The 26826-nt window shown below is 40.1% G+C and overlaps 1 protein-coding gene across 5 annotated transcripts in view; it reads right to left on the bottom strand.

The window, feature by feature from the left end:
- Window positions 1–14358: 14358 nt before the first annotated feature.
- IGF1 (insulin like growth factor 1) overlaps window positions 14359–26826 on the bottom strand; it is a 76174-nt gene continuing 63706 nt past the window's right edge. For 4 of the 5 annotated variants that reach the window (XM_045826384.1, XM_045826385.1, XM_045826386.1 and 1 more), the window contains one exon: window positions 14359–20696. In XM_045826384.1, coding sequence (XP_045682340.1) covers window positions 20671–20696 — 26 coding nt within the window. In that variant the 3' untranslated portion in view covers window positions 14359–20670. The remainder of the gene's footprint in view (window positions 20697–26826) is intronic. The other variant, XM_045826388.1, reaches the window with a different exon arrangement.

The following is a 26826-nucleotide window of genomic DNA, read 5'->3' as shown; positions in this document are numbered from 1 at the left end:
GGGAATACAGAGCCGACAGACTCTGACAGTTGTTTTTGCAACAGAGAAGTTTAATTTTCACAATTTCACCTTTCTAGGGTAGTTCATTTGATTTTCTCTTCATTCATTGGTATATGTTTTCAAGAAATATTTATTCAGCCCCTTCTATAAGGCTGCCAGGCACTGTGCAAGGTGCTGAGGACGAAATGACACGAGACAGACACGCCCTGCCTTCATGGAGTTTGCAGTCCCAGCCAGTGTCTTCCAGCAGCTCCTTTATGCAGCCTGGGGGCCCCGGCCCATCGTAGTCCCAGAGATCCGGGGTCCCGCGGCAGGCCCTGAAATGCACGGTCTACGGCTTTAATAACGTCAGGGGAAATTTTCAGTTAATCCCTTGGACTGTGGGTACACTCAGGATTCAAAGGCCAGACCAAAACGGCACGAAGGGAAACAGAGAACTGGTAATTATCTGGTGAATTTGGGTCATGTGGAAAGCCAAACCAAATTACTTTAGCCAAGGAAAAAATGATTTTTTTTCTCTTCAGATGAATTAGTAGTTTTAGTAAGATTTTGCTGGGGTCTCCCTTCCCCTTTTTGCTTTATTCGACTAGGTATTTCCTAGAAACCAACATATTTTGGGAAAATACAAGGACAAGAACTTGGAGGGAAATGGCCACTGTCCATTCATGGGGTGTTATTCGGGGAGCCCTGCTCTGGTTTCCGCACCAATAAATCTCAGAAGCTCTAATCACGGACCGTACCTGACAGCTTCTCTTCATTTGTGAAATAAACATTTTGAATTAGTTGCTTTCTTGGGTCCTTTTCAGTTCTCAATTATATTCTATTACACATTTGCATTTTAAGGTGAATGCAAATGAAGGGAACAGGCTTTCATTTTTATGTTTTGAGTCATTTGTTATCCTTTTACTAGATGATTTCAATGTATTCCCCATCCAGGAAACAGTAATGGAAATCACCTACTTCAACACGTAATCTATAAAATCTCGTTAAATAGTGTAATGAGAATTTGTCACTTTGTCACCTCGCTGACCTTTTACAACCCTGAGATGCAAAGTAAAGTGACACCTTCCCTGGCTTGGGTAAGATGCCCACATATTTTACTGTGTTCTCACCAGGAAAACCCTTCAGCCAAGATTTCGGCTAGTCCAAGTCAGTTTTTAAGCAAAGTGCATAACCAGAAATTGGCGCAAACATTTGTATATCATCCTTTCCATATTCAAAAGCCGTCTGAGACTCATTTGATTAAGCATAAAAATAACTCTGTGAATGCCATTAGAAAGGCTGATGAACATTCCATGTCTGGTCCCTTGAATTTGTATTCTGGAGATGCATTATTAAGTCACCACTAAATAGTTTCTCTTGTAAGAACCTGATCATGCTCTCTAGAGTCTGATGGAATTTTCATATTGCATTGAGAAGGTTTGATTTTTCTATTTCCATTCAACAGAAGGGGAACAGCTGGTAAATTAGGGAAGGCCGGTACAGTTTATTCAGCTACATAGTCTCCACTGGCTTCTTTGGTTAAGAGAATATCTTTATTCCAAACAGGGCCCCCTTCCTGCCCAATCCCCTCCTTAAAGTGAGTTGTGATTAGGAAAGAATAAATGACATTTTATTTCACATGTGGTTCCTTCCAAGCTCTCATATTGTCCTTTAAGTTTTACCCTTATACAACTTTTCCTTGGTCTTGCGTGTTTCTTCTCCCTGGCAGCTCTTTGGTGCAGGAGGTGCAAAGCTCTGTGCCCGTCTTGTAAACTCCTGCTGAATGCAGAATCTCCACACCCGCTTCTTGGGCTCTCCTGTGACCTGTTTATTTATTCATTCCACAGACATTAATTCTTATACACAAAATGGTCTTTTGCACTTTAGACTCAAACAGTCTTCTCTGAAGGTGATTTATTGGTTCAGAAATGGAAGTCCTATTTTGCTTCCTCAGATGTGTTGCTCTCTTAGTTGGGGCAGGGGTGTACTTCTTTCCAGAAAGACCGACATACACCTTGCGTATGGTAGAGTGTGTTCCAAATGTGGACAGATGTTCCCTGATACAGTATTACTTGAGGAACTGGTTAAAAAATAGAGATTTTAAGGTCTCAGTTTTCAGAAGTCCTGAACCAGTTTGGGTAGCTCTCTGAGAACTCTTATGTGCAGCTAGCTTGGTGGGCAGGGCCAGAGTGTTAGCAGTGATTGTGGAACAAGGCGACACATTGAAAAAAGGAGAATGAGAGGGCTTGATGGCTACAGGTGGGTGTGGACTGGAGGGGAGAAGAGTCAAAGAGGAACCATTTATACATTTATACATGTGCTGCTCATTTAAGGAATTGACAAGCTTCCGGAACAGTTTTAATGAAATAACACCAAACACCTGGCTGGTGTAGCTCAGTGGATTGAGCGCAGGCTGTGAACCAAAGTGTCGCAGGTTCGATTCCCAGTCAGGGTACATCTTGGGTGGCAGGCCATGACCCCCCAGCAACCACACATTGATGTGTGTCTCTCTCTCTCTTTCTCCCTCCCTTCCTTCTCTAAAAATAAGTAAATAAAATCTTAAAGAAATAACACCAAACAACATTTGCTACATAATTTTTTATTTCAAACACACAAATTCCAAGTAGAATATATACTGTTTGGTTGACTGTAAGGAGTTTACTAAAGGTTGAAAGAAAGTAAAACTTCATGTTGTTTTTAACAAAGACCTTGACCTTTTTCTCTAGCACATTTAACCTATAGCCACAGAGGCAAATGGTTACACACACACACACACACACACACACATTCAAGTAGGCATTCATTGTGGCTTAATTTTTATGTTTTGTGGTTATAAATGAGAGTAAGCATTTTAAAAAGCACACACATATATATATATATATATATATATATATATATATATATAAAGATTTTATTTATTTATTTTTAGAGAGGAAAGGGAGGGAGAAAGAGAGAGAGAGAGAGAAACATTAATGTGCGGTTGCTGGGGGGTCATGGCCTGCCACCCAAGCATGTACCCTGACTGGGAATCGAATCTGCGATGCTTTGGTTCACAGCCCGCGCACAATCCACTGAGCTATGCCAGCCAGGGCTTAGAGTAAGCACTTTTTACATGAATTTCAGGCATTTTGTTTGTTCACTTTCACAAGTTCTCTGTTTGTATCTTTGTCTACTTTTCTACTGGGTTATTTGTATTTTTATATTGATTTATAAAGATTGTGCACAGTTTCTGCATACTTTTTTTCTGTTGTGTATATTAAAGCTAGTTAACCTTTTTAAGCTCAGTTTACTCAATAGGTAATCATGATTACCTATGTTAACCTAAAAATAAAAGGCCAAAGGGAGAGGCAGTATGTATTTATTTGAGATTAAAAAGAAAAAACAATAGCTATTCTGGAAGCACTTATTCGGGCAGAAGCCCAAATAGTGTTCCAATCAGGAGACAAAGGCTGTGGAGTATTTATGAGAAAGGGAAGGGAAAGAATTATATAATTACAAGGAAGGCCGTTCTATAGGTTCATATAAGCTAAAATATTGACACTAATTCTAAACTATGTTTTCAAATTTCAGTGTGATAGTCATCAGTCTGTTAGTCATAATATCTGCTGCTCTGTTATCCTTGCAAACTGTTCTTTGGCACACAGTGCTGCTTTAGGCCCAGTCCAAAGGTTATTTCGCCCTGCTTTAACATTCCAAAGGTTTGAGGCATAAGATATACAAGGCAGTTCCTTTGGGATGGTCACTCTGACCCCATTTCAAAGTAGCTCCATTTCTATTATTTTTAAACCTAATAGAGTCATTTTTGAGGAGTAAATGAGGTAAAATACTTAAAGCTCCTCATGCAAAGCCTGGCACATAGAAATCCCTGAAGAAATGTTTGCTGCTGCTATTGTTTATATTTTTATTCTCCTGACTTCTAATCCTTGGCCCATCACACAATCTTATTAAACTTTTTTTTTAGTTCTTGACTCACTTCATTTATTCATGCATTCTGTGACTTTTTATTGAGGACCTATTATGTTTCAGAGTCTGTGGTAGGTGCCTCCTGAGGTCAATGACAAACCAATTCATATGCACATGTGTAATACAGAGCCAGTACGGAGCCCTGTGGGGCAGGCTGAAGGTATGACGTTTCAGGTTTTTAGGGTGGCCAGGGATGGCCTCTCTTCCTTTTCACCAGAAACCTGTACAGAGTGAGAAACATCCATGGGAGTAGCTGGGGGGCAAGCCTTCCAGACAGAAAATAGAAAGTGCAGTGCTTATAAGGGTGGGAGTATACATTTGCCTTTGAGGAGCAGTGAAAGGCCAGAGGGATTGGAGCAGAGTGAGTGGGCTTATGAGGGGAGGTTGTGAGAGCAGCTAGGGACAAGTTCACACCTGACCTGGGTGGCCATGGCAGGAATTCGGATATTATTCCAAGTGTGATGAGAAATCATAGAGCAGGGAGTACCTTGATCCGATTTTCAGCCAAATGGACAGCTGGTTGCTCTGTTAAGAATTGACTATGGAAGACGAAGAGCAGTTTATTAGTGGATGCCATAGGAAATGCCCACAAACTAGGTGGCTTAAAACAATAAAAATGTTATTTTCTCAGAGTTCTGGGGGCCAGAAGTCCAAAATCAAGGTGCTGGCAGAGCCCTGCTACCTCTGATGGCTTTGGGGAAGCACCTTTCCTTGCCTTCTCCAACTCTGGTGGCTTTTGGAGTTCTTTGGTTTGTGGTACCATATCTTTAGTCTCTGCCTCCACCTTCACATGACCTTCTCTCGTGTGTCTCTGTGTCTCTGTGTCCAAATCTCCCTGCCTTTTCTATTATAGACACCAGTCATTGGATTTAGCGTGCACCCTAGGTCCAAGACGATTTCACTGTGGACCCTTCATTCATCCCATCTGCAAAGGCTGTATTTCCAAGTGAGGTCACTTTCATAGGTACTGTCGAGGGTTACAAATTGAACATATCTTATTGAGGGGCACCATTCAACCCACTACAGAAGCAAGGAGCCAAATCAGAATTTTAGGTGAGGATGTATGTATGAAGACAGTGGGAAGTTGGACTTGGGATATATTTGTAAGAGAGGGTTGATGATGTTTACTGATGAATTCAGTTGGAGTGTGACAGAAAAAAAGACATCAAGAATGACTCGGGTGTTTTATCTGAGCCATTGAGTGAATAGTGTTAACGTTTAGCGATCTGAAGAGAGTAGCAAGTTGTGAGGGGCAGGCTTATGAAGACTTTCCCCATCTACACTGATAATATAGCATAGAAATTAAGAGCAAGGCCTCTGGGGTTGGAGAGACACAGGTTCACCCCTAGTGTTGTGCCTTGGGGCATGTTATTGAGTTGCCCTGGACCTTGGAAATCCCATCTGCAGAATGGGTGCACTAATAACATCTCTCCCATGAATTTGTTGGAATGATTAAATGTGACTATATGTGAGGTACTTAATAGTCTGTGGTAAACAGGCAGTACTTCCTCTACAGATGTCATGTATTTATTATTTTGTAAGGGTCCTGCAAAATCCGTATTTTGTAAGGGTATCCCTTGGATCGTACCATTCTCTGATTCTGGTATCGGTGTGACGGCTCAGGAAGACTGCACAGCAACAGCATGTAGGTTAGACTGGAATGCCGGAGACACACGGGTAGAGATCTCACTAAACTGTCCTCTGGGAGATGTCCGAGATGTGTATTCTCACACACAGTGGTGTGAGAACAGAGGGAAGGGAGGAAATAGACACAAACCTGCAGAGGAAACCGCATGAGACTTGGGGAAAAACGAACTTTGAGAAGAGACAAAGATGTCTGACTTCCTAATTTTGGAAAGTTGGAGCAGAGTTGACAGACATAGTGAAGCCAAAATATAGAGTAGCCTGGGGAGGAGAAAGGACACGTTCAGTTTAAATTCACCAAGTCGAAGCACCGGCAGTACTAGAGGCTAGGCATCAGGTGGTTTCATGCCAGGGGCGCAGCAAGTGTTGAATTGTGGGTAGATCTTCTAGGTCAGCACTGTCCAACGGAATTATTATGAGAGCCACACACACAGTAAGCCATGTGTCATTTAAAATTTTCTGGTAGTTGCATTAAAAGAGTAAAAAGAAAGAGGTGAGATTAACTTTGGTACAGTGTACTTAATGCCAAGATACTATCACTGCAACATGTATTAATTACGTTATGTTTCTTTTCATGCTAAGTCTTTGAAATCTGGTATGTATTTTTCACCTATAGCATAGCCAAATTTGGGCTAGCCATATTTCAAGTATCCAGTAGTGGCTGTATTAGACAGTATAATCCGAGGTCTAAGTGATTGGTATGCAGTGGATTATAATGACTAACTTTCAGAAGAGAGAGATCAGTCTGGGATTATTTGCGTGGAAGAAGACACTGGATGATAGGATGAAATTTGTAAGGGAGAGAATGCTAGAGGAGAAGGGAGTCCAAGACAGAATGGGATATTAATTTGTTTTGTAAAGGTGTGACTTCTCCATTAGATTGCCTGGCCCCAGAAATGAGCTGAGTGAATAGTAATGATTCAGTTTATGTTTTCTCATATGGCCCTCTTATTTTCCGTACTATCTGCAAGTACCTTGTTCATGTATTTGTTTATTGTTTTTCTCCTTCTTCTTATAATATAAGTCTATTTTGTTCTTGACTATGTTTCCCACATAGTATCTCTCATATTAGGACTAAATAAATACCTGTGGGACAAAAACCAAATCTTTGCCTTTAAAGAATTTACAATATGATTGCCAGGCAAGGGCTGCACAGAGAAAAGATAAACTAATGATAGATTAGTAGATAATGAGATTCCTAATGGATTGTGTTGCTAATGTGGGGCCCTTTTTAACTTCCTAATAGACTGCTAAGCATAACAGGGATGACTCAGAAGAACATATTCTAAGCCTTTTGAACAAAGGCTGAAGATATTTGTTATGGAACAAATATGACCAAAAGGCAGAATAACTAAAGTTATATGCTGATGAATTCAGTAAAACTGGTTGAAAATTACTGGTGTTTGGGTATGCATAATAACAAACAAGTGGTTTATTTGAGTTAAAAAGAGAGAGCCATGGTGTTTGTAAGCCCATGGAAGGAGAATTGGGGCATGTGCTACATCTGAAATGGCAGCTAGCTTTGGGATGTTTAGAAAGAAAGGGCTTATGCAAAGGTGGGGGTGCACATAAATAATTTAGTTGTGATATGAGTAGACACTGGGAAAATGTAAGATTTCAGATTGGGAAAATAACCACCAAAGTTTGAGATGGTGTGCGAAGCAGAATTTCAAAAGCGACATATAGAAAGGATCAGAGAGGGGAAAGCTGGTAAGCTGTTCCTGCAACTGTTGAAAAGGTGATGAGGTTTGAACTGTAGGGATCCTTAGGGGGTTAGGCAGGAGGAGAGAGACCCAAGATGTTTGAATGAAGGCCTCAGTAAATCTGTTTTTGGAACAAATATGCCCTGGATGGTCAAATGTGTTGCTAAGGATAATGCCAAAGTTCTGAACTTGGTTGACAGGGATGGTGCCATAGACCAAAAGCTCCAAATGGTAAATAAATTCCTTTCAGGAGTGGAGGCTGAGAGAGGAAAATGGGTTGAAGTCAAAGTGGTGGAAGGTATCCAAATGGAAATTTCCAGTAAGCCTTCGGATGACTGAGGGATTCAGAGAATGTGGGCTCTTTCCAAATCTTCTGTTCTTTTTGCCCATATAGAAAGTGTTTACTTTTTGTGTTTCCCTGTGGCTCTGTTGATTGCATTCTTACGTGTGGTTTGAAGCTCCTCTGACTTCAAACCTGTATTTGTTTTGGGCATGTTTGGAGTAGAGTGCTAACGAGGCCAAGGTCAGGGGTTTGATCCCCAGAAGGGCCAGTTAGTTTCATGGAGAGGACACTTGGGTTTCGTGGTTCACAGACTTCACCCTTAATCCATCTATTTGTCTCTAAACAGTGCAGTGTGGGTCCCAAGTGGGTCTACTGAAACAGTGTGAATAGTTGCGTGCAGTCCATTAAAACTACTGGGAGAATGACTCCAAGTGGTTTTGTTTGGGTTGCTTCTCCAAGAAACTTTCTACCTTCCTCCCTCAGCTTCTGGGGCAGACACTACATTTTCAGAGACAGTATCCTGACGAAATGCACTTGGAACTGTCCTGTTCATGGCCACCCACATCTGCTGTGTTACATTCATTTACTTTCCAGTTGAAAAGTAATGTGATGATCCAAGAGCGTGTCATTCTCGGGGCAGCTGTCTGCTTGTAAATGCTGGAGTGTTATCAGCTTGACTTTGAGCACTGACTTACTACTATTGTGCAGATCAACCCTGGAGAGCATGTATGTGTCCACAAGACTCTCTCAGCAAGCCTTTCACTGAGAGATTGTGCTTATCAGGCTGCCGTGGTTCGCTGCATATTCTTATTGGGAAAGGCAAGTCTGGATTCTGAATTCTTGCAAAATGGTCATACAAGGATACAGCATAGACGGTGTTGTGTTGAAAACAGTGACAGCGTCTATAGACCGGCCCTGGGACAAACCCACAGAAGGCATCTTCCACACAAGCACAACACTGGCAGCATTTTCTGGGAGAGCGTCTGAAGTCTGTTTCTGTGGGTACCGCATTTTCAAAAATCAACCGTAGAGCTTCTCAGATTGCGTCTCCAGTTAGCTGGTACCCTCCTGGGTCTTGCAGGAGGAACTTCAGAGGGGATTTGGAATAATGTTGTGTACATATTGAAAGATTCAAAGTAAATCATCTTAAGAAGAACTTGAAAATAGGTTCACTTTTTTTTTCTTTCAGGAACCTAGGTGCTTGCCACATCGGGGATATTTGTAATATTTGACATTATGGAAAATGTAAAAGGCTGAGAGTCATCAAATATCATTTAATAGATTGCTAAGCAAAACCGTGATGACTTAGAAGAACATATTCTAAGCCTTTTGAACAAAGGCTGAACATATTTGTTATGGAACAAATATGACTAAAAGGCAGAATAACTAAAGTTGTACGCTGAAGAATTCAGTAAAATTGGTTGAAAATTACTGGTGTTTGGGTGTGCATAATGACAAACAAGTGATTTATTTGCAGTGTTTCCTCAAATTAATTATATTGACAAGATTAATTATTTTGGTATTATAAGGCGATAGCCTGAACCCATCATATCAAAATTATTTTATACAGAAAATCTGTAGCTCTCCTGGTTAGGCTGGGGCAAAAAAAAAGAGAAAAGATCATAGTGACACAATAGAAAAAAATGTTAGACTTGAATTTTTATATTGCCTCTGTGGTGCAAGGATTTTTAGGTTCAAACAGTACTTTTCACCTGTTTTTGCTAAGTCTGGATCAAATTAGGGGAAAATGTGGTCATTTGGTCATTTTCAGAAGAGTTGAGCCTGTGACTCAGAGTGTACATAGAATAGGGTATGGCAAAACCAATGGTGAGGATGCTGCCTTTGGGTGTTTTAGAGCCTTAGTTAATCTTTGCTTTTTTAATAATAACAATTGAAGTAGTGACAATAAATATCAGGAGCCACACTGAACAAGAGCTGGTCAACAGGCCAGTGCTGAACTGAGCTTTCCTCTAGACACAGAGAAACCAAAAAGATGGAAATAGACTCAGCCAATGTGATCAGTTTTTGTAGAGCTAATTTATTAAATTTAAGAAACTGCTCTTTATTTTAAAATATAGCCATACTATGGAATGAATTCCCTTGTGATGAAATAATGGTGATGACTGATTTTTTAAAAATGTGCTTACGTTAGCCAAGTAAAGATTTTCGCAGCTTATATCCATTTCTTGCAAATGTCTCTATTATTATTATTGCAAATGCCATTATTTTGAGAAATCTAGAAACCTAGGAACTATTGCATGGTAATGCTTAATCTTCAAATACCAAATGAGGGATATGATATGATTACTATTGTTGCCATTTTACAAAAGAGGAAACTGATGCTCACGGAAGTTGTTTTGACTTGTTCGAGCACACAGCTGTAAGTGCCAGAACTGCAACACAGGCCTGTGCCTGCTTGGTTTCAGTGCTCAGGCTTCTTACCGTTATGTTATTCTTGTGGCTATTACTTAGGGCCCAGAAGGGGAGCGGAAATCATCCTAGGTATTTTCAACAAGGTATTTAATACAGGCGATGGAAGGGATGAGCAGACAAATAAGAAAGGGGATTCAAGCAGTGATGAACACTATCAGGAAGTCACTACCATCCCTAGGCATAGAGAGACACGGAGTGGAGGGGGTGCTCCCATCAGAGAAAACCCACCTGGACGGATAGGGGACAGGGTGCTGTCACAGGGGTGTGGGGGCGGGGGAATGGGGGTCGGGGGAGGAACCATGGAGGGAAGAACTGTGATTACTGCCAAAGATGTTACTTGGGGCTGCAAGAGAAAAGGGCGGAAATACCCTACTTCCTTCCTTCCTTCCTCCTGCACGTGATTTTGTTAGTGCCTCCTATTAGTCAAACCTGCCCAGGAAGCGGAGAACACAGGGGCTGGGGAATGTAGTTCCTTGTGAAACAGAGCAGTGGAGGGATGCTGGGAAATAGAGAAAAGCAATTGATGACAGCAAACAGATAAATAACTAGTATATTCCAGCAGAAATAAGGATGGCATTATTTCACTGTACCTTTTACTATGGCTGCAGCAGGCCAGATACCAGAAGAGAATTTGCAGTCATTTGGCTTGGGTGAGGTGGGGGTGATCAAAATGTTTCCATTTCCAAATGACTTTTAAAGCAGAGAGAGACAGAAGAAATAAGGAGATAAGTTGGTCTTTGGGTGCGTAACCCTATCTTTGAGAGCTTTAGGTTCTGCAAGAGTGGCTGAATTCAGAGCTCTGGGTCAAATTGGGGGCAGCACAGTCCTGGGTATTAACCCTGTTAGTGTTGTCTCCCTTGACACAGTTTCTCTTCCTTTCCCTCTCTTTCTTGCGTGTTTGAGAGATTTGGGGTGGGAGAGGAGAGTGCCATGGGTGTGAGGTGAAGTGAGGGGTCAGCCACAGCACTCATATGGAAAAATAGCCACCAACCGAGACCATCACACCCTCACCCTCCAATTTCCATTTAGAGAGAGATTCTCCTCACTGTTCTCTCTGGAGTGGAGGAGGTCAAGGGCTAAGCAGGAGCCACTGAGTTAAAGAAACAAAGTTGCATTAGGAAATCATAGGACAGTTGCTCAATGTTTTACTTTTCTAGTAGTAAACCATTAAAAAGAGACACCTCCCTTTTAAGGCCACATTTCCTACTTCACTTGAAATCTAAGGTCGAATTTTACTTCTGATGCACTGCTGCAATTGTCTCCAATCCAATTTACATCTGTTTTTGTTTTTAGTGATTGCTTTATTCTTTTCAAAATCATCTCAGCCCATCACAGGGCGAAGGAAAGAACATTTAGAAACCAGATGTTGTATTAACCATAACCATTATCCTTTATTGGATCTCAAGGAGGTTTAATCTCTGTTCATAAACAAGGTGAGAAAGATACCAGCTTTCAACTCAACTTTGTACTTTAAGATGCCTCCCTGAGAAGACAGCAAAAGCTCTTCCCTCCACCTGTCACCTGTCACCCAGGGAGGATCATCACTGGTGTGTATGGATAGCCCAGTGGTTCAGCTCTATCAGACCCAAAGCTCCCCTTAGTAGAATGAATATTGTATGATCAACCCTTTATTGTCCCAAAGTGAAATTCATAGATAATACTGGCATATGTAGTTTCAACAAAAATCAAAATGAGGCCTGAACTGTAGTAACAGGGAGAAGTAAAATGAAAACTATTTGTAATAAAATAACGTGCCTTACAAGACAGAAATTCTCAGGCACAACTCTACTTGAGAATGAGATGAAGTGGTCAGATGTTAATCCCTACGAGGTGAGTCCTGGCTGTGACGGCTGTCGGCGGACTGACACCGGTGGAGAGTGGAGAGATTCCAACCATTACTAACCTTGCCATCCATGACGTTTTTTTTCTGCAGCAGCGGACAACACTTGGTAAAGTTCCAAATGAAATCAAGTACCACCTTCCCCTTGACTTAATGTGGCAATTGTATTTCTGGAAAATCCAGCTTCTATTGAAATCATGAAATGAGTTTATAAGTTAATTGAAGTTATATTCTAGGCTTATGTCTCTAATTCTAGGCTTAGGTGATTATAAATAGGTTTGTCAGCTACATGAAATGTCTGGAGCCCTGACCCCTCCTCAGTGAACGCCAATAATGCCCTCCTCAGTCATGGTGAATGACAACCCCAAGTGTCCCTGCACCTTTCCAAAATGCCATTAAGGGCTAGTGTGGTACCTACTGGGAACCTGAGGAGCGGATGACTAAGGCCTTATGGAAGGGCAGGGATATAGGAATATGGGTCTCACAAAGCTCACTCTGTGAGTCCACAGTTTGAAAGTCCTGGTTCAGCTGTGTCCCTTGAGACCACATATTGGTGTGGAGTTGCCAGGACTTTTGGAAAGATTCTTTATGATCAGCTTCTAGCTTTACTTATGTGGAAAGGTTTATTTCTGGGCTCTATAAGGGCCCAAGATACACCCTTTCTCACTGAGGTACCCTGAGATGGGTTTACCATTAGATGTCACAGACGCGACCTGAGGGGCAACAAGTGGCAGTGGGTGAGGTGGAAAACCTGATTAGAGATGTTGGTTATGGGGCAGAAATGCTTATTTATCTTAATACCATCCTATTCAAAAATAGCTTATCACTCAAAGGTGCCATTAGCTATCCATCTGCCTGTAGTCTGTAAAACCAAATTTAAACAAAAATGTATTCGTCAGAATATGGAACTGTCCCTGTGACTGGCTAGGAAAAATGCAGGTTTTGATGACCTCAGACCCAGACTCCAGTGTGCCTCAACTGTTCGTGACCTTCAGGAAACTATGTCTTTGAGCCTCCATCTTCTAATCTGTCAAACTGGGTTCATAACAGTGCCTGACACAGAGAATTTCTGTAAGGACCACTGGGATAATATAGACAAACCACTTGGCATAGTGACTGATCCATAGTAAGTGCTTGGCAACTATTAACCATCATTATTGTTGGGGTGTGGTGGCAATGATCACTCATGCATATCTTACAGGGAAAAAATAATGTCCTGTTCAAAAGAGGCTGTGTTTTGACCTAGATGACCTTGAAGGAAGACAGAATTCCTCTCAGGGTAAAAATTGCTCTTTTGTTTAGGAAAAAAACACCTTTCCACCATATTCAGTATTAAAAGGTGAGTGGTGCCCTGCCCCTTCCCCCCTACCAAGTGAAGCTGTGGTGGGGAAAGATTTCTCTGCATAAGAAGATAGCAGGGCCTTCCTGTAAGTTCTTTGTAAGAGAGAGGATGAAGGGTTGGATAGAAAGTAATTCCCGGGAAAGTTTGCAGAAGAGAAGAAGGGATCTTACTAAGATGACAGGAGGCAAATGAGCCAGCCAGAAGTTCCTTTGTGGAATTTAGTAACAGCGATGGTTTGGCACTGGCAGCCATTTTGTGCCCTGTATTTATCCGCCTTCCCACTTTGTCATCTATAAAACCTTCAGTGAAAGGCTGTACCCCGATTAGCTTAGTGTGAATGAATGAAAAGGGAAGGGAGAAAAGTATTGTCCAGGCTAGAGGGTATGGAGAAGCAATGCGTTTGGAAGCTCATGGCCATGGGAGGCAAGACGCTGAGCACAGAGAGGATGAGATGGCTCGAGAATGTTAGTCCTGGGGCGAGCCCCGGAAACTTTGAGGAAATAAAGTTGGAAGTGATGGTGAGCTGCATGAGAGAAGATAAGTAAGAAAACTCCAGTATGGTTGTGAGTTACCCAAAGTCAAGCACAAAGCTTGTGAGCCTTTATTTTACAAATAGCTCACAGAGGGTTTAAGAAAAGGAAAATGAAGTGAGATGCTTTTAAACAAAAAGGAAATTGCTAATCTTTCTACGTTGTCTTCTGCAAATGCTGCCTTGAGTTTGATATTCACAGTACCTATTCAGTAAAAAGTTAACGCTGAGAGATTACATTCTTATAAAATCTCTCAACATGGAAATGTATGAAGTGCTACTTGTATATTACATGTGCCACATATATGATAGAAAATCTTTTCCCCAAATGCTTTGTGTCATGGATAATAACTCATTATTGGAATGAGTTATGGGAATGGGGTCAGTTACTTAAACCTGCTTTATTGTTAATGAAGATATTTTACAATTCATGCATCTCATATAGTTTGTACAAGTTCTTTGAAGCATATTTGTTTTTACATATAACCTGTAAATTCTATAAGATATCTTCATTCTGGTGTATGATTAGTTTTATTTTTCTGGGTAAGTTTTCATGTTTATTTGTTGCAATGACTTTAATTAATAAAAATGCTATATAACAGTAGAATTCTTCAGGAATGACACATTACACCAACATTGTCCAAAAGAACTAATTAATCAAACATGATTAATTTTAATGTAATTACTAAAGAAAGATATATAATTTTATTATGACGCTCTAGCCATACATTTTCAAAATATGCTTATTAAACAGTAAATGTAAGATAATGATTCAGTTAGTTACATTTTTAGAAGTCATTAGGATTGATATTCTTCTGCCATAAATGAATAATAATTTCAAATACAATCAGAGTTAATTTAATAAAAAATATGATTTTGAACTACGACATAATGAATGACCAATCATTATTTTCTGGTTCCAAAGTAGCAGGGCAAATTAATTCAGTGTCTGTAAGTTTATTTATCACTCTTAGCCTATAAGTGTGATAAAAGCATCTGAAGCACAACGCGTGATGTAATCCCATTTGTCATAGTTTATCAGCCCTCTTTGTAAAAAGAGATACGACATGGTATTTGGGGCCCTTATGTAAACTGAATATAAGCTGCATGTTTGAAAGGTTTTGCTGTTTTGAATAGACATATTAATGATACACAGACACAGATAAGAGATGTGAGTAGACAGCTCGAGGTTTCAGAATCCCTCCTGCAGTGTGTATAGCAGCAGGTACAAGATAAATACCCAAAGGAAATCAGATTAAGGGATTACCAGAAGTGATTTCCCCACGGGTGAGTGAGTGGGGCCAATGGGTGGCTTGGAAGGGATTTGTGAGTCCTGGTTTCCTTTTTCCTACTTTTACAACCGGTGCATTTTGGGCAAAAGAAAATGGATAAAGTATAATTTTAGGGTACAGTTAGCCTGGGAAATTAAAAAAGGGCAGATTCTAAGGATTGTGAAAGGTCATTTTGGAGGTGATTCTGTAGGGGTTAATTAAGAGGAACTCTCTCTCCTCCATGTGAACTCATATTTGAAAGGGGCAGTGATATTTGGACTTTTGTGTTCCCTTTTTTTATTAAAAAATGTTTTTCCCCTCTTGATAGGCCTTACCGATGGCAGCTGAGGAATGGAGAAGGAAGGACCGTGTTTAAAATCAATATGTAATCATAAATTAAGAGGCAACATGTAAAATGTATGTTTTCAAAGAGGTCCCTTTAATTCTAGGGCTTCTGCTTGGCCAGTCCTTTATAAAATTTTGAGGCTGATACTCAATGAATAAGGACTGGGAGGAATAAAGACAGTTTCAAAAATTCTCTGGGCCTCTGTCTTACCTATGAGAGGTTTCCTAAAAAAAGTACTATACCAGATAGGACTGGGCCATTTAAATTGATATCTTTATCTTGTACCATACGCACTTAAAGCTTCAGACAGTCTTCTCATCTCCCTTTTCTTAAAAAAAAATAGAAATACAAAAAAGATATCTATGCATCAGTTTCTAATACCTAACAGGAAAGTCTTCTAGAATATTAAAATATCAATAAGCAAATATGTATTATAGGATTAAATACTAGCATTGAAAACGAACGAACAAACAAACAAACCAGAAACAAGGAACCAACAAAATTTTCTTCTTGTTTTTGCCCTCTCAGATTCTGGACTTTATGATCATTGGAGGAGAGGGATATAAAGAATCACAATTCTTCTAAATTTGAAAATTTTAAAAATGTAAAGTAAATGATGCCATAATGATGCATAAGTCAGATTTATCTTTTGAAAACATTGCTGGGAAGGCCCACGTGATGTGAGTGGGAAGGTTCTTTCTCATGAAGAGAGCCCAACAGGATCTGTCTCTAATAAATTAGCACGGTCTTTTAAGATTAGAAATAGCAAAACCATTTTAAATAGTCTGATTATAGTTTTAACACGTCGAACGTACATTTCTATCTAGCCTATAGTTTTAAAGAGTCTACGTGGGTGTAACTTATCATCCCTCATTCCAATATGAAAAAAAGAAGAAAGAACCGAGTCATCTTTGAATACTTCGATATTCATAAAGACTGTATAAAATAGAAATCAATAACAAAAAAATCTTCACAGATTGTTAGCCATCTCTTTCAACAATTTCCCATAAATTCTTCTCTTTCCTTAACAGTAGATAACCCCCATCTCAAAAGCAAATGCTTTCCAACATTTCCCAATGAGATCAGTGATTGCTTTTAATGGGAGCTATTGCTCTTTGAGATGTTTAGATGAAGGGAGACTATATTTTATAAACTAATAAATGCCAAAAATTGACTCAAGGAGATGTGGCAGAAGCTATTTTTAGCAGGTGAATCTATGCATTTTTTTCTTTTTGTTTTTATTTTCTCCACTTGCTGAATATCTGTTTTAGAGCAGAGAGCACCAAAAAAAAATCAGTAAGTAATCATTTGTTTAGTTCTGCCATTTGCCTATAAGGTATTTTCCCCCCATTTATATTCCATGCTCTGATCAAGGTGTTCAGATTGGGTAACATAGTGCTGATTTTGCTGAGTTTGAGAGCCAACAAAATAATGGAGCCTTCTGATTCTAAACAATTTCCATCTTCTGCCCCTACACCCCCAAACTCACAATTTGGTGAACAGTCCGCAACTTGTGAGCGATAAACAGTTGAAAGGTGGTGGTGACTAGACCAAATGCTGCCTTATTAAGCCATCTAGCTATAGAATTGTTGTTTTTATACTTTAAAAAAATATGTCTATGCTTTCTTTTTTTTCTTTTTTTCCTTTTTTTTTTAGTCAAGTACTTTCTTAAAGAAACAATAGCACCACATTGGCATAGCTGGCCAAACAATAAATGGGAAAGCAAAACTGTGCTACATCATCCATTTTAATCATACTCCCAAGTGCATAAACTAGTAACAGAAACCCTGGAGCCGCAGGGCATGAGATGCTTTTATCCACACAAACAGTGACATCCCCAGGAGGGGAAGGATTCTTAGGGAGGCCAGCCTTTTTTTTTTAAATAAGATTTCTCAAAACAGGGATTTTTTTCCTTAATATTGCATTGGGCTCTGAGTGTGTGAGTGTATGACGTGTTGGAAGAGTTTTTCTCTAGCTCTAGAAGAGTGGATTCTCATGGAGAGATGCGTTAGCTTTTTCAATGGAGCCTCCTTGTCTTAAAGTGTTTCAACAATGTCATTATACTATTTGGGGAAATGGGAACAAAAATTTGAGAGAGGCATTCGGTATCATTATTTAACTGACAAGCCTATGAAGTTGAAAGCCAGTTCTTACTAATATTTATGACTGTTTCACGCATATCTTGAAATTGCTTCACTTTAAAATTCTGGAGCAAAGCTTATAAAGTTTTTAGTTGTGAACTTTTAGTTGCTCCCTTTCTGTCCATCCTGGGTTGTTCTGCTGTAGTATATGGAGATAAACTGACTTTCGGAGTTTACAAGAAATTGTCTCCTAGTTTTCATTTTAATTCATTTGAAAACAAGATAGTGGGTTAATATAAGCATTAGTTAATTTTTAATTAGATGACTTACTACAGTTGGAGAGGATTATGTGTTGGGAAAAGTTAAGAAAGATGATGTCTTTGCCTATTTAAGCTTTCCTCACCAGAGCATTTGGACCCTGAATAGAATTACTAAGTCAATCAAGTAAGTCATAGACACTTTCAGAATCATCCCATCCCATAATCCCTACAGATCTGGAAGCCTGTAGGGCAGCAGAAGATGGCATAAAGTGTTGCTGGGAGTCAATAACTTAAAAAGGTATACTCTGGGAACAAAAACTAAAAATTAGAAGTGCCATTTTGAAAAGAGAGGTGCAGCACCTCGCTCCACAGAACCCATATGTCTGGAAAACAGATGAAGGGTAAAAATGACTTCTGGTTTCTTTTACATCTGTCCATAGTGGTCAGAACGTTGCTCAGCATGCCTGAGATGCTCAATTCAAATAACACTGCGGGTTAAAATACTTGTTGGCTGAGCAGGAGCACCCACCAAACAGATCTTCTTTTTGCATATGTTCTGAGTTTCAGGAAGTATGTATGTATTTATTTTTATTTCTGGCCTCTGAACCTTAAGGTGAACCAGTGGGATGAAAACTAAAGATGTCATTTTTGTTTTCCATATATATTTTCCAATAATAAAAGGGACACAATATACATGAAAGAATCAAACCTGGTTGCTTTTCATCCAAAAGTTATAGGGCAGATAAAAGATCCAAATGGTGGGTGATTCATTGTTCTAATAAAATCTTGGTACATAGACAGGAAACATTTTTTAGGTCACTACGGGCTTGTCCTCGCCATTGGGTTTTCTTGATACCAATTTTTAGCTGAATGGATAAGACACATCCATGGAAGGCTGGGGCCACTCTTCTAGGCAGACATGCGGGAGAATTTCTACTCATGAAGGAAATTTTTGCTTCTTGGCTAGCAACTCTGCTCAAGTCTATTTTAACAAAAAATTTAAAATATATATATGTATATAAATATATATACATACATGGCCAAGGATAAAAGGAAAATTTATCAAAGAAAGGAACTATTATTTTTTATTAGCTATTAGTTCGATAGTTGAAATCTTGGGCCATTTTTAATATTGCCTAAAAAACGAATACCTCTGTTTTTCAAAATGAACTGAGTATCACTTATAATATTAAAAGAACTATTACTAGATTTCTAGTAACTGCTTGGAACACTCAGTGAGTGTTAACAAATTGACTAATCACCCTTTTGTTGGTAAAAATCTTTTTGTTTTTGTCCTTTTTTCTTTTCCTTTCCTTTTGCTTCCTATTTATAAACCCAAATGCAGAATTCAAAATAGTTGTTAATCAAATGTCTCTAACTTAGTTTGAAAATATTTTAGAAGAGCTCAAGCTGCTAGCTTTTCACAACTAGCTAGTTGGGTACATAATGGAATAGCTTTATTGACAAAAATTGGCGTGTCGGGAACATTAGGCTAATCAATTTCCTAGCTGTGCTCTACATGGGTTGTTTATAGATTTCCTTGCACCCCAGCAACTCGAGGGCTCTGAATTTGCACCTTCATAGCAACCCAGGATAATAATCTGGAGCTTTATCTTTTTAATCCTCATACCACCCCTGTGAGGTAGGTAGATGACATATTGCCCCATTTTGCAGATGAGGAAACTGAGGCACAGAGAGGTGAAGTGACTTGCCCAAGGTCACAAAGTGGTGAGTCCGTGGCCGAGTCGGCAGATGTTTGTTCTTCGGTGAGAAAAAGAAACCAGGGCTGTTCAACTCCTAGCCTTCTGTTTTTCCCACTCCTTGCTGGACTCGCCAAACAAATTTGCATCGGTGGACTTTGTGTCTTCAGTTTCTCTTGGAAGGCATAATCGGGGATACTTTGCCTTCTTTCCCGCGTGGGTGGATCATTAGTACCCTTCCCCTCTGTGTCATCTCTGGGTCCAGGCATCCTCTTTTGTTTTGCTTTCACCTTTTACCGTTTTGGCCAGATTCTCTCATATAACAAACTACAAAATAGCACCATTGTCCTAAAAAAGAGAGTTTTACATACTGTTTGATATATCCGGTATTGTTGATATGTGAAATTTACATAGTGCTCTATATGGACAAAATTAAGAGGGAGAAGTTGCTAATTAGGTCGCACACTAACTCATCATTTGAAGGAACTGTTGAGAGTTTGAGACTTTCTATGCTTAACACATACAGTTAAAAATGTTTGGCCTCAAAGTTGCAACTATTTGCATTTTTTTAAGCAAGATGTGGAAAAATAAAGCTTTGTGTCTAAAATAAAGGCATCCAACTTATATTTGGTATAAATGCCACAGATAGAATCTCGTGGATTAAAAATCGGTATGCCACTTGACTGCTTGCTGCTGCTATGGCAGAGGCCAAATTTGGCAAATGTAAGGTGATGAAGGGGGGTGGGTGGAGACAGACAAACAAGGTCATCAGATACTGTAAAACAAACAACCTGTGTTGTGTAGAAAGAAGTGCAAATAAAAAATTAATAAACCACTTAGACAAGACTGCTGAATGAATGGCTCCAGTAGCCAAGATTCAGAGACAAATTTAGTGCAACTGGATCTAGACAACACCCATGCATTTGTGGCTCTTGAGAGGCAGGGACTAAGATATATATTTATATATATATAGATATATAGATATATTTTTTCTTTATAGAACATTATTGATAAAGGATCAACAGCAATCTACCAACTCCAGGACCATTTTTTTTTTGCAAGGTGCAAAGCTTTTAACAATCACTTCTAAAGACAATGTTTGTAATGTTTACTCGTGTATTTCATTGGGGGGAATGCTCATTTTTTGAAAGTTATCGAACTTATTTTTTGGTAGATTTTCTGGTGCTTTACAGGTAACTCATGCACAGCAAAGGACCCTGCCGGTGGCATGTCATTCTTCACTCCTCAGGAAGGTCTTCCTACATTCTGTAATTCTTATTTCCTGCATTCCCTCTACTTGCGTTCTTCAAATGTACTTCCTAAAAACAAGAGAGAAAAAGTGCCATTAACTTGGGGAATTTTTATATACCTTACCCATCATCTACTTCTAACATTGAGTTTCAGCCTTTTATATCTTATGCCTTACCAGTCAACCTAGCAGAGAGCTTGGGCCAGGTTTTTCAGAGAAAAAATGTATTTAAGGAAATAGGCTTTTAGCTAAATCTCACTCAAGCTACTTCTATGTGCCCCTGGTGGCACGGGGACCACAGATTGCTTTATGACCATGCAAACATGTGTTTCTATTCATCTGCTGCTATCACCGACTTAGGGATAGAAAGGAGATCCTGAAAAATTCAGTCTCCTGGCTTATAGCATCTTTTCCTAGTGAGGAAAAAAAGTCATATTTCGGGATTATCATCTGTGGTTTTATTGCACTTTGCTATGTTTTAATTTTTGTCAAAAGAGGATATTTCTTTTTTTTATGTCTTCCTTTTTGCCCTTTGGAGAAAGACATAGTTTTAGAAGTAGAAGATTGGGAAACTTTGTAATTGATCTGGAGTCTGTGGCATCTCAGACAAAGTTTTTACCTTGTAGGATTAAGGATTAAAGACTTAGTACATGAAAGCACTTATAATAGGTCTGGCACATGGCAAGTACTACATTAGTATCATCATCATCAACATCATCATCATCATCCATCTTACTCCTTTTGTTATCGGTATTTTATTTTTATTGGAAAGTAACCATGCCTGGACTAAAATTCCAGGGTTCCTTCTTTGGCGCTACCATTCACTCATCAACAAGCAATGGTTTCCTCCAAGGAATACTACATTGTCCTTAGGACAGAAACTCTATGATAGTAGGCACTTGGCTGTTTGCACAGTTACAGCCTATGTTTAGAATAGTGGTCAGGATTCTGCAGGTGTTCAGTACCTAGCTATAGAATGAATTAAATATATGAACAAATGCGTGTTTGATAATCAAGTTATTATACTTTTCCTATAGTTATAGTATACTCAAATATATTTAAACAGCAACGTTTATTTAGATACATGAGATGTGAAATAAAACCCAGGAGGAAGTGGCATTTGAAACACCTATGAAACACCTGTCATTAGGTGTTTCTTCTCTTGGTTTCAACTCTGGCCAGGAGGCCCTTCTAGGAGAATGTAATGAGTGATTGTTGGTATAGAACAGGGTTTCAAATCCACAGTGGCCCTTTATCTGAGAACAGGTTTCTGTTAAGACCAAAAACAATAGTTCTTTCCACGGTGGCTGGGATCCCCAAATTCTTCCTTCTGGCTAAGGTAATCACTCACCCGATCATTGTTAGGAGCTTACAGACCATTGTAAGGGACCTTTAAGTTTACTTGGACGTGATGCCTGGAGTGGGTGAGAAGCTGAGGCAGAATCAACTACTAATCCTTGGGCTAAGGCCCATAGGGATTTGGTCATTTTTCTTTTTTGTTTTTGTTTTTAACATTTATTTTATTTATAAATTTTCAGAGAGAAGAGAAGGGAGAAAGAGAGGGAGAAAAGCATCAATGTGTGGTGGCCTGTCACGCGCCCCCTACTGGGGCCCTGGCCCACAACCCAGGCATGTACCCTGACAGGGAATCAAACTGGCGACCCTTTGGTTTGCAGGCTGGTGCTCAATCCACTGAGCCACACCAGCCAGGGCTGGTCATTGTTTCTAACCCATGTTTTTCAGCTCTACCTGGAATATTGGAGTTATCACCAAGTCCTTCATAAAAGCCAGTTAGTACTTTGTAAGTTAATGGTCAATATCTTACGGTGACAGAATAGAAGGAAGATGGCATCATTGTGTAAAAACGCTTATTAAAATATCTAGCTCAGGGGCCACTGAAAAGAAAGTTTATGGAAAGAAATTGGTCATCTGTATAGGATAGCTGGAAATGCCATCTGTTTAAAATCCTGGCACTTCCCGAAATATCGTAGACCATTTATTAAGCCCACTTAATATGTATTCCTTGCTGAATAAAGCATCTACTGTTAAACTACCAGTAAATTTGTATTTCTAATCTTACATCTTATTTTACTTTCTTAGAGGAGTTCCTCAGAAAAATGGCAGAAATACATATGGGGCCACATAGTAGGATCACTGTCACCCCAAATACCTTGAAACGTTTCTGTTCAATTCTCAGCAAACTCTGCTGATTAGGTATGTGACAATTGAAACTCCAAACAGTTATTATTAAGGATACTTAGCCTCTCCACCAAACTACTGACCAAATTAACAAGTCTAAAAATATGCTAATTTGAGTTTTACCTTTTTCTGTTTAAGAGGTATACCAACTTAGAGAAAAAAAAAGATATTTTTAAGACTTTGGAAAATACCCAAACTAGGAAAATACTCAAGAATGAAATAATAAATTGAAAGAAAGCCACATGAGGTGTTTAATCTTTCATCTTCATCTCAAGCTACATTAAATCCCAGCTTTGCAGAAGAAGAAATTTGAATATCTTCTATGCTTCACTCTTCACATTCATGATGCTGAGGCAAAAGGACCTGAGGTTAGATTGGTCCACCACATAGATGTTATCCTTTCCCCGACAGGGAGAGTCTTTTCATGTTGTCCCAAAGCTGAGGTGTAAAGTCTGGACAGAGGGATCCAGCCGATTTCTTCCGGGCCTGTGTCGGCATCGCAACAAAGCTGTGGGCAGAGACTCCCTTGAGGAGAGCCGAGTCGGCTCCGAGCAGCACGGTTCCCATGCACACACACGTTCGGTGGAGGCCATTCAAAACCAGCTGGGATGTCGTCTGGTTTGCGTTTGGCTCCCTTCCCAGGCTCTCGCATGTGACTTCTTTGTTGCAGACAATGACAGTGACAAAACAAAAGCACTCAGGGATTTGGTCTCAGTTGCATCTGTTGCTTTGCTCATTGTGTTCATTTAATTGTGCTGGCCACCCTTGACCATGGGCAGCAAGTGGAGGCATGTCAGGGGCAGCCATCGGAGCTGGCTCCCACCTTCAGGGCACTTCTTGAAGGGTTATGAAACTGTCCCACATTCAACCAAGCAAAAACTTTTCACTTCAACAGCTTGTCCAAGACAAACAAACCAGCTGAAGCTGTTTCTAGTACGCAGCTAGACAGATTTTTGAAAGGAGAACAGTAGTGAGTAAATATTGTTTCCTATTGACACCAGGGAAGGTAAGTTGGTTTTTTTTTTAATGTTGGTTCTTTAGCTCACCAGGGTTGGATGAGGGAATTTATTTCTCTGAAGAAAGAGTTGACCAACTCAGTGGGAAATGAGTTTGAGAAGGATTTCGTTTTGTAATATATGTTATTACACATTAGGTACCATACATAGATATTTACGAAGCCAGAAAACAACTTAAAGGGGTCATTCACATTCTCCTGATATCTCTTAGGTCTAATCCTAGCTCCTAGCATTTCAGAAGAAAGCTATCTACAAACTTATTTTTAAAGATTTTATTTATTTTATTTTTAGAGAGCGGGGAAGGGAGGGAGAAAGAGAGAGAGAAACATCAATGTGTGGTTGCCTCTCATGTGGCATCCACTGGGGACCTGGCCCACAACCCAGGCATGTGCTCTGACTGGGAATTGAACTGGTGATCCTTTGGTTCACAGCCTGCACTCAATCCACTGAGCTACACCAGCCAGGGCGCTATCCACAAACTTTTTGATTAAGAAGGTCACTGAGAGCTAATAACAATGGCAGTAATAATAATCTGGATTAACATTTGCTGCCTCCCCAAGAGGTAAAACAACATCTCATGCCTCAAGGTCCCAATATCTGTCCAGTAGCTGTAGTTGATGATTTCATGAGTTTCCTCTGATCCCCGATGGTGGTAGATGCTGGTTTAGGGGATGGGTGCCATCCTGACCACAAGTGTGAGCTGAGCCCCATTTGTATGGTTATTGATAGAGGAGAGTAGCATAGTATTCAGTGAGCAAAAGCTAACCCCGTGGGTATTGTAAACTCTTCTTTTCTCCTTGCCTATCTTTATGAGATTTTTTTGCTTGAGAGACAGAATTGAAATGAAGGATGATAATAGGATTTTTTAAATTCCAGAGAGAAAGCAGGGATATTTTCAATAGACTACATTTCCACTTCTACCCACTCCAAACAAGTTGAATGTATTTTATGACATAAACTCTAAGAAAAGCCTGGCATCCTATAAAAATTCTGGGAAAATACCATCCAGCATGGAATATTGGTCCATTATACAGCATAAGGTCCTAACTTGGCACTGATTTTATCTTAAAAAGGGAAACATGGGGGTTGGTGGAGAAAGAGCAGTGGATGCTTGAAAAGATGGTCCAGGCCTCAGCACTTTGCCTGTTCAAAAGGATAGGCTCTTGCTATTTTGCTGGCTCGGTCTGCAGACATGAAATTGTGGAGGACAATTTAGATGTCTCAGTACCAACTTTGATATCTCTTTCCTTCGGGAAATCACAAGCTCAAATTCAGGAGAGTTAGGTCAGCCTTTCCTCTCTGGGAGCCAAGCCGAATGAGTGTCATGTGATTTTACTCAGCACTTTGGAATGTGACTTTTAAAACCAGAGGTCAAGGTGCACATTTTGAGAGACTGGTGCTCCTGATGGAGTGGCTGCCTCTTTAACAACAACAAAAAAATGAGAGGTATGTAGACTGGACACAGTGTTGGTTAGCCCAGCTTCTTGTTTTTTTCGTGGAAACCACCACATCCTATCTGCTATGTGATTATGGTGGGAATGGCCATTTTTTTTTTTCTTAATATGACCCTCTCCTCTGGCTACAGTGGACTGGCCTAGGGCAGGCTCCCTTCCCAAGCCCTAAGACTGAATGTGGGAGCGACACCAAGGCAGACTCATTCCTGGGGAATATAAGACTCCTTTCCTTCATGTGCCAGCTTTGGCTCAAGGACTTTCCTTGGACTGTACAGACATCTAGGATGTTTCTGTCAACCTACTCTCCCTCTGTCCTTCACTTGGGGCCAGACTTGCACTGTTTTCTTACAGCTTGCTTAGTCTTCCCCGATTCTCTCCTATTTCCTTTCATATAGACATTTTTCCCTAATAAACCCCTTGCTCATTTAACCCAGCCTCATCTGTTTCTTGGAGGACCTGGGCTTACACAGGTGCCTTAGATCCAGACTCCCCACATGGAACTTGTGTGACCTTGGCAATGACTAGGCTCTTCTCTTGCTCTCAGTTTCCTCTTCTGTAACATGAGAGTGTAAAGTAGGAGCACTCCCCTCAGAATGCTGTAATGATGACGTGTGATCTCCCTCACACATTTACCTGGCATGGAGAGGTATCTATAGTAGTATTCAAGAGAGGCTACCATGTGAAGGGCCCTTGGTTTAGATCAATTTGGTGAACTTGTTAGCAACGTCAGTCTGCTTTGCCTTCTGTGCTGTCAAGGGTCCACTCTGTGCTGCACAGTAAATTATACACGTGTTTGTTTCCCCACTAACAGGTAAGCTCCTCCATGGCAGTAGCATGGGTCCTTCACCTCTGTATCTACCCCTGGTTCTTTGAGCAAACAAACCAGGAAATACTTGTTCAGTTGATTTAACAATAAGAATAGACTTCATTCAAGTCAACAGCGAGGCTATTACTTCCTGCTGCGCTCTGTACAAGGACAAAGAGCACACAGCCCTCTCCAGTCTCAGAACTTACAACTGGTGGGCTGTGCTAAGGTAAATACCAACAAACGGGTTCAGAAGAGAAAGAGCAGTGCATGGTTAACACACTGGAGTCCGTTTTGAGTTTCAGTTCTGGTTCGGCCACTTGTTAGAGCAAGACCTTGGCAAGATATTTAACCATGCACTGCCCAAGTTTTCTAACCTTTAGAATGGAAGATAATTATAGTATTTACCCTACAGACTGAATGGTGAAGTTTAAGTAGGGTGGTTTACTATAGCCCTTAGCACTGGACAAATGCCTAATAAATACCAGCTATCGTTATTGCTATTGCCTTTTTTTTTGGTACTTACTATTGCCACAGCACATCCCTTGTTAGGGTGCTGCCCTTTCTCTGGTGGAGAAAGAGTAGCTACCTTCTTAGATGCCCAGAACCTCTTAGAGTACTGGGATATTGGATGTATAGCTCTTTTTTCCCTAGGGACTGGTGCCTCTTGAGGAATCCCTAGGAATTAGGGAACTTGTACTTGTCCTATCACTGTTCCACCATTAT

This window comes from Phyllostomus hastatus, unplaced genomic scaffold (genome assembly GCF_019186645.2).
Source record: "Phyllostomus hastatus isolate PE091 unplaced genomic scaffold, TTU_PhHast_1.1 phas_scaffold_755, whole genome shotgun sequence".
Lineage (NCBI taxonomy): Eukaryota > Metazoa > Chordata > Mammalia > Chiroptera > Phyllostomidae > Phyllostomus > Phyllostomus hastatus.
The sequence above is the reverse complement of the archived record's forward strand: the minus strand, read 5'-3'. Positions and strand labels throughout refer to the sequence as shown.